An 8,006-nucleotide genomic window follows, 5' to 3' on the forward strand; every position below is an offset into this window, starting at 1 on the left:
TTGAAAAATAGCGCCCCCTAGAGGTAAAGGGGTAGACATATTTATATAAAAATAAAAGTCCTTCACACAGCACATAAATGGACAAGTCATATATCAAATGAAAGCTCTCATTCTCAGGAATGTGACTTTACAGTTTATTTTGTTGCCCTAATAACACAGTTCGAAAGATTTTCAAAAGAATCACAAAGTGAAATATGATTTCTGTAAGTCATCAAATACAAACATCTCATTATGCTCTAATAACTGCTGCTGTAAGCCACAAAATGGCTAAAACTTTGTATCTGCAATTAACATAAGGCGTTCTCTAAAAAATAAGCCATTGTTTACGTGTCTGTGAGCATGCTTGGCTGAATAATCCCATGTTATATCTTAGATGTCCAGAACAAAATATGCCATCCAGATGGAAAAGAATGCAAAACAAATCATCAGAAAAACATGTTTTTGACTATTGATGATAAAATGCTTTAAGTCAAAGAGGAGGATCTCAGCTTTCTACTGACACCTAGATTGAGCTTGTAGTCCACTCAGAGGCCGAGATATTCAATGACACAATAAGGGCGGTGCTTGAACTGAACATTAGACTGAACGTCTATGGACGAGCTGAAAAGCGTTAGAGCGCCCCCTACAGTTCACATCTGTATATTGTGACAGAATGGGAAAGAGAACAAATTCTTTCTGCAAACTAGTGGCATAAAATGAGACTTTTCATAGGGAGGTAGAATGAACAGAACCATATTTAAAAATGTTATTGTATTTGTCGTGAGTTTCTAAACAAACAATATTATTTATGAATAATTTGAGCCATTTTTGATTTAGGCACTGAAAAATTAGACCGTTTTGCAATTCGTGGACAGTATGTATGAATGGTGAGCTTTTAAATTTGAGTGTGAAAAATGGCTGGCAGCAGCCCAAAAATGCACCAGAGTTTAAGGGGTTAAACCTTAACCTAACCGATAGTATCAGAAAACGCAAATGTGAGAAAAACACAACCACGTCATTATATGGTGCTTTTAGGACACTTTTGGCTCACGTGTCGACTTAATGTCCAAAACCCCCCTAATCCATCAAATCAGGCCAACCTGATGTGCGTCTAGAATACATACATTAAACTCAAAGGTCGCCATAAAGAGTGTTAATATACATGTAACTTTGATGTGCGAAACCATGGACTCTATAACACGCAAACACACATGGAAACAGACCACAGCTGTCTTGTGTCTGGGTTCACACTTCGTATTAAAGCAGTCACGGACTAGAAAAGAGAAGGTTGGTTAGTACAGGATAAAGGATGTGTGTGTCAGATAAACAGGAAACTCAAGCTATTATGGGATGGACTCTAGTGGGCAATTTGCATTGTGTAACTCAAGTGCGCAGCAGTGATGTTGATTAATATCTCAGGGATTGAATTTTGCATCCGCACGTTTTGGGGTAAAGTCAAACATTGACTACTACTATTAGTCCACTTCCCTTTAAAATGTATCATGGTGACCAGTATTGGTGGTTGCCACGCAAGAATCACTAATATTATTGTGAATATTTAGGGTTAGTAATTTAACACACCCTTAACCTTAAGAATTAAAGTTAGGCAAAAGCATATTAGTAAAAAATGAAACATTGCATTTGACAAACGGTTATAATGAATCATAGAAACAGCTCTGTTGCTAAAAACACATGTATCACCACAGATACAGCACTAATATTTCTTAAAGGTTTGATTTATTGGATTTGGCACATGGATACATGGAGACATTCGTGAGTGGTGCAACATATTTAAGGTTGGCAGTAAAATCGGCACAACAATGCTGAACATTTTAGACATTCAATAATATTTACTTTAGCCAATTTTAATGAACTAACACAAGACAAATATACACCCTCTGATATTATAAAGAAAACTATTATCATCTGTTACAGTTGTGCATGCATTTACAATGTCAATATGTACAACAAAACACACTTTACTTCTATAATATCTCAATATATGTACAAAAATAACATTAACACACCTGAAAAAAATGCAATCCCAATAAAAGGCCAGTAGATACATGCTTGGTCCATTGAAAACATTCATTTATTCCAGTGGTTCTCAACTGGAGGGTTGCAATCCACAAATTGGTTGCAGATCTGTTCTAACAGGGTCACGGACAGCATGGGAAAACCATGTTAAATACATACAGTTTAATGTAATGTAACTACACCAGGTAAAGTTTGTTAAGACGTACTTTGATGTTGGCTTGACATAGCCTGGTCTGAAAGTTAAAAAATAAGATAAAATTAATGCTTGAGGTTTTAAGGTTTAACAGACCTTACAGATTCCCTCAATGTAAATCAATGGGATTGTTTAAATATTTGTTTGTCGGCTGTGCGACAACCTTATGTCCGATCAGTTTAAAAAGTCACAGCATGCAAAGCCAGAACAATCTGAAGAGTTGTGCCAAGTTTGGTGGTTGTAGCTTGAAAGCTCTTGGGTAAGTTCCATTTAATCGTTTGGTCTTGGTTTATGGATTTTGGAAACTCCCGAATTAGCCTAAAGTGGGTGTTGGCTTTTTGGATTTTTTTAAGCCAACATAACTAACCATATAATTGTGCAATGTTAGAATAGCTAAATAAATACACTTAATCAACTTAAAGTTTTTCTGTGCGTGATTGTTTTATTTTTATTTGATCAATCCGTCAATGTAAATCAATGGGATTTTTTTGATCATCCACTGTGAGAAAACCATTCCTCTGATCAGTTAAAAAATTCATAGCATGCTAAGTCAGAACAATCCGAAGGTCTGTGCCAAGTTTGGTGGATGTCGGCTGGAAGCTCTGGGATAAATTCCATTTAATTATTTTGGTCTTCGTTAAGGGATTTAGGAAAAACCCTAATAAGCCTGAAGTGTAGAACATAACCAGCCACATATTTGTTCATAGTTCGGATAGCTTTAAAATGGAATAAAAATCACTTTATATATCTTTTATTGTTGATGTCACTGGCAGTTCATCTAATCAAACGCTACATAATTAATCAGTCAGTTGGTAGAAGCTCGTCAGATTAAACTGATGTCAACTTGAAAATGAGCAAAACTATGTGAAATGAAATACATATTTATACATTGTTTGTTTTTAATGAATTATTGTTTACGTTTGTAAACAATACAAGCAATTCTGGTACGGTGTCAGGTCACCAACTGATGTCCAATGCAAACCCAGTTGAGAACCACTGCTTAATATGACTAATATGTTGCCACAAAAGAAGAGCATGTCCAGATTGCTCAGTGCGGCCTGTAAATGACCAACATTGCAATAATATATGAAAAAGCACACCATTTCCTATGTTTTATTTAGTGCAACATTAATTTATTCTTTGGAAATGAATATATTTTGGTTACAGTGACTGTGTGAATTATATATGCATGTTATGGGCTTTGTCCCAGACAGCAGGTGTCTGGTTTGTTTTGGCCCTGGAAGGCCATAATTGGGGACAAAGTAAATCTCGCCTCAGGCTTAAGTAGACACATATCAGAGGAAATGCCTTACGGACTATTGTGCCTTTGAGATTTACTGCATTTCCCCCCGGTTTCCCCAACGGACTGTCTATACTTAAAAGAACAACTCTCACCAAAATGTTAATTCTTTCCAAATGTACTCAACGTAATGTCGTTCCAAACACTCTATGGCAGCCTAGAGAGCAATGAAGTTAATGGCAATGACGTCCTGGAAAAAAAGACCCCAGTAATCTCACACATGTCTCCTCTTGAGTTTCAAAAGAGACCACAACAATGTCTCAAACTGTGCTAAGACAATAAAGTCAGAGATCTCAGAGTGAACTTTCTCATCACATTCTCCCTAGAGCAAACGATCTGAGCCACGTTATTCACATTCATTTGATATGTTTCTGTTTTAATTTCTCTTAAGGAGCAATTCTGTCTATGCAGGTCAGTGGGGTTTTTATGATTTGAATGCCGGATTTCAAGTTTAAATGCAAATCAATGGGATTTGAACATTCCGTCAATATACGCCAATGAGATTTGTTGGATTTACGATCATCCGCTGTGCGATAACCATAACTCAGATCAGTCCCAAAATCCACAGCATGCTACGTTCGAACAGTTTGAAGGTTTGTACCAAATTTGGTGGGTGTAGCTTGAAAGTTCTGGAAGGAGTTCCATTTAATCATTTTGGTCTTTGTTAAGGGATTTTGGAAAAATCTAAGCCTATATTTGTATAAGCCTAAAGTGTTTGTTGGCTTTTTGGCTTTTTCAAGACAGCATAACTAACCATATAATTGTGCACAGATAGGATGGGTCAATAAACAGACTTGTCAACTTTTAAACTTTTTTGGTGCATGATTTTTGGGATTTAAACATTCCGTCAATGTAAATCAATAGGATTATTTTGAGATTTTGATGCTCCGTTGTGTGAAAACCATTCATCCGATCAGCTAGAAAAGTCACAGCATGCTAAATCAGAGCAATCTGAAGATATGTGCCAATTTTGGCGAATGTGGCTTGAAAGCTCTAGGAGCAGTTCCAATCACTGACCAATCAGCGTCCAGTTCTGGAACGATCCGTTTTGTAAACCACTTTAACCCCGCATTCCACATCATGCTACCGTGTGATGATTCTCACCAAAGTGGCAAGCAATAAATTCTCATATTAATGGGCCGTCTGTGTCACGTTTCTGCTAAAGTTGACTTATTGGATTTCAGGGAATGGTCAAACTCTTTCCAGTTGCCCGAGCTGCAGGTCGGGCTACGGTTGGTGATTTGAGTTAATAGGGACTTTCTCTGTATACTGCTGTCCAAAACTTCTTTCCTGAAACTCTGGGGGAGGTTGTGACAGCAGGGAAAGCAGTGGGTGAAATAATGCAGGAGATTCCCACTAAAGATCATGTAAATCCACGGGTTACAGCAGCTGTTCAGACTGGCGAGGAGCGCCGACAGAGTGACGGCCATATTCTCTGAATCTAGACAGAGAGAAAGAGGGGGAGCACAGAAACATGAAAGATATCCTTTATTATACAAAAGCATTTGTCACTAAAGCAATAGGCCACAAATGGTCAATGTTTGGCCAATGCAAGCACGCAGTCCCATAGTGTATAACCCGCACTAATATCGAACTAATATTGTTTTCTTAATAATATTAGTTGATATTTAATGCTACGTCAGTTATTGAGAAGTGTAGCCTAACATATAAATACAGTACTTCAAATGTGAATCTGTATGAAATACATGAATCAATGTTTCATATTTCTATTGGAAATCACATTAACTGATCATCTGTTAAGTGTTATATAATCGAATTCAATTAAAGGGACAGTACACCCAAAAATGAAAATTCCCTCATCATTTACTCATCCTCATGCCATCCCAGATGTGTGACTTTCTTTCTTCAGCTGAACACAAATGAAGATTTTTAGAAGAATGTTTCAGCTCTGAAGGTCCATACAGTGCAAGTGAATGGTGACCAGAACTTTGAAGCTCGAAAAAGCACATAAAGTCAGCATACAATTAATCCATACGACTCCGGTGGTTTAATCCATGTCTTCTGAAGAGATATGATAGATGCGGGTGAGAAACAGATCAATATTTTACTCATTTCTTTCAATAAAATTCTCCACCCTAATTTTCTTTCACAGTCTTCATGCATATCGCCCCCTACTGGGCAGGGAGACATATTTCTAGCTAACAAATTGACTTAAATATTGATCTGTTTCTCACCCACACTTATCATATCACTTCTGAAGACATGGATTAAACCACTGGAGTCATTTTATGCTGCCTTTATGTGCTTTTTGGAGCTTCATAGTTCTGGTCACCATTCACTTGCACTGTATGGACCTACAGAGCTGAAATATTCTTTCAAAGAAATGAAGACACATTTGGGATGGCATGAGGGTGAGTAAATGATGAGAGAATTTTCCTTTATGGGTGTACTGTCTCTTTAATATTATTAATGAAAGATATTAAAATGTGTAACTCAATATATCTTATATTTCCATTATGAAAATGAATATGTATATAATACATTAAAGTTTCACATTTACATTGGAATGCAAATGTACTTAAATGTTAAACATTATATATAATGATGTTAATGATGTCACAAAGTGTTACGCAACATATCTTATACTTTGAAATTTGAATCTGTATGACATACATGAATGAAAATGTCATATATGCATTTAAACTCTTATGAGAAGCATAATGTGTTCATGGTATTATAAAGCGTTATTTTACACTTTTACGCAACTGACTCACCAACCCAGCTGAAGTTCTTGTCCCAGACCGACCACATCTGCACGATGAAAAACGGCGCCCAGCAGATGATATAAGCCAGAACGATCACAAAAGTCATTTTGACGGTTCTCAGTTTCGCTCTGGATATGACGCTCACACTGCTGACCGAGTTCTTCCCCACCAACCCGCTCTTACGCACTCCATCCGCCAGCGCCTTTGCAGTTTTACATCTGATGTTCTTCCTGATGCTGTGACATATGAATCCATAACAGCTCATCAATATGATCACTGGGATCAGGAATATCCCCACTGTGATCCAGGTGATGTACGCCTGGACACCCCACGGCTGGATGAAGTGCGCCCAGCAGTCGTACACCTCAGACCCGTTCTCGATCTCACTGAGGGAGAAGATGAAGTACTGAGGGGTGCTGAGGACCAGACTGCTGATCCAAGTGCCGCCGATCATGATGCGGGACCTCCGTGTGGACTGTTGGAGGGTCTTCAGCGGGTGGCAGATGGCGATATAGCGGTCTAGTGTCATCATAACCATCATGTAGGCGGATGCGAACATGCCCATCACCTGCAGGTGCTTCACGATCCGGCACAGAATGTCCGGTCCGTAGAAACGGAATGTTATTTCCCAACATAACTGTGGTAACACCTGGAAAAACGCGACTACCAGGTCGGCCAGGCTGAGGTGTTTAATGAACAGATGCATGCGTGAAATCTTTTTCTTCGTGTTGTGGATGGCGACCAGGACGCTGCAGTTTCCGATCACGGCCACCACGAACGTGACGCTCAGGACCGCGATCTCGATTTTGGCGACTTCTTCGTCTCGGCCGAAGGGGTCGGTGGAGTTTTTGGTTGCAGATGTGTTGCTCAAGTGCCCCATTGTTAGATTCATCAAAAACGATAGCAGTCCAACGCGTTAAAAAGTGCGGTTCTTCGTGCGTAAATGGAAACGCCGGAGTCCTGTTGCGCGCTCTGCGGTTCCAAAAGACGGGGATGGTGTGACCTAGTAGTTAAATATATATGAGCTGGTAACCAAAAGGTTTTAGATTTAAACCCCACATGGGATGATCCATATAATCACCACTGCGCCCTTGGTCGAGGCACTTCAAGTTATACTCCAGTAAAACCTTTATTTAATTGACTGTAAAAACGTCAGCAAACTGACCAGTAGGCAACGTTTGATTGGATAGAAACATGCGCCACCTATAAGAGCACACATATCCAAATGTCCCCTCTCGACTTGTGTCTCTGGTTTTGCTTAAAATTAGTGAGCCTTTTAAACCCGCGTCAGATTTCACTCGCCGTGCGTAATGCGCGCAAAGCCAAACCCACCAGTGGCTAACAGCTGAATTCAGTTCTATAAACTTAAGCCAGCCTGCATTAAAGCAATCTCTCCGCCCCCACAGAGGAAAGAAAGACCCTGGAGTCTCCGCCCCCTTCAAAGTCTGCATAGTGTTACTGGCAAGTACAGATTAGAACTTTGACACGTTCCCATGTAGTACAAGTTCATATAAATTGTGCTGGTTAATCTTATGAAACCTGTCAAAAACATGTCCGGGTCATATAAACACACACACACACACACACACACACACACACAGACACACACACACTCACACACACACACACACACACACACACACATGTTGTGTTTCCATGTTTTATGGGGACTTTCCATAGACATAATGGTTTTTATACTGTACAAACTTTATATTCTATCCCCTAAACCTAAGCCTACCCCTAAACCTAACCCTCACAGAAAACTTTCTGC

At 39.1% G+C, this 8,006-nt stretch overlaps 1 protein-coding gene across 1 annotated transcript; it reads right to left on the reverse strand.

The window, feature by feature from the left end:
* Window positions 1–1,712: 1,712 nt before the first annotated feature.
* On the reverse strand, window positions 1,713–7,468 carry avpr1aa (arginine vasopressin receptor 1Aa). The gene is made up of 2 exons (XM_052119604.1): window positions 6,245–7,468; window positions 1,713–4,950 (listed from the first exon to the last, which is right to left on the reverse strand). The coding sequence occupies exons 1-2, from the start codon at window positions 7,125–7,127 to the stop codon at window positions 4,658–4,660; spliced, it is 1,176 nt and encodes a 391-aa protein (XP_051975564.1). The 5' UTR covers window positions 7,128–7,468; the 3' UTR covers window positions 1,713–4,657.
* Window positions 7,469–8,006: the final 538 nt, after the last annotated feature.

The sequence above is a fragment of the Xyrauchen texanus genome, chromosome 46 (assembly GCF_025860055.1).
Source record: "Xyrauchen texanus isolate HMW12.3.18 chromosome 46, RBS_HiC_50CHRs, whole genome shotgun sequence".
NCBI classification, from domain to species: Eukaryota; Metazoa; Chordata; class Actinopteri; order Cypriniformes; family Catostomidae; genus Xyrauchen; species Xyrauchen texanus.

What these genes read in the sequence shown, in the direction of transcription:
- avpr1aa (XM_052119604.1), bottom strand. Translation starts at nt 7,127, where the DNA reads ATGAATCTAACAATGGGGCACTTGAGCAACACATCTGCAACCAAAAAC. An exon ending in CAAGAACTTCAGCTGGGTTG is followed by an intron (nt 4,951 to 6,244) that starts GTGAGTCAGTTG and finishes CTCTCTGTCTAG; the next exon opens with ATTCAGAGAATATGGCCGTC.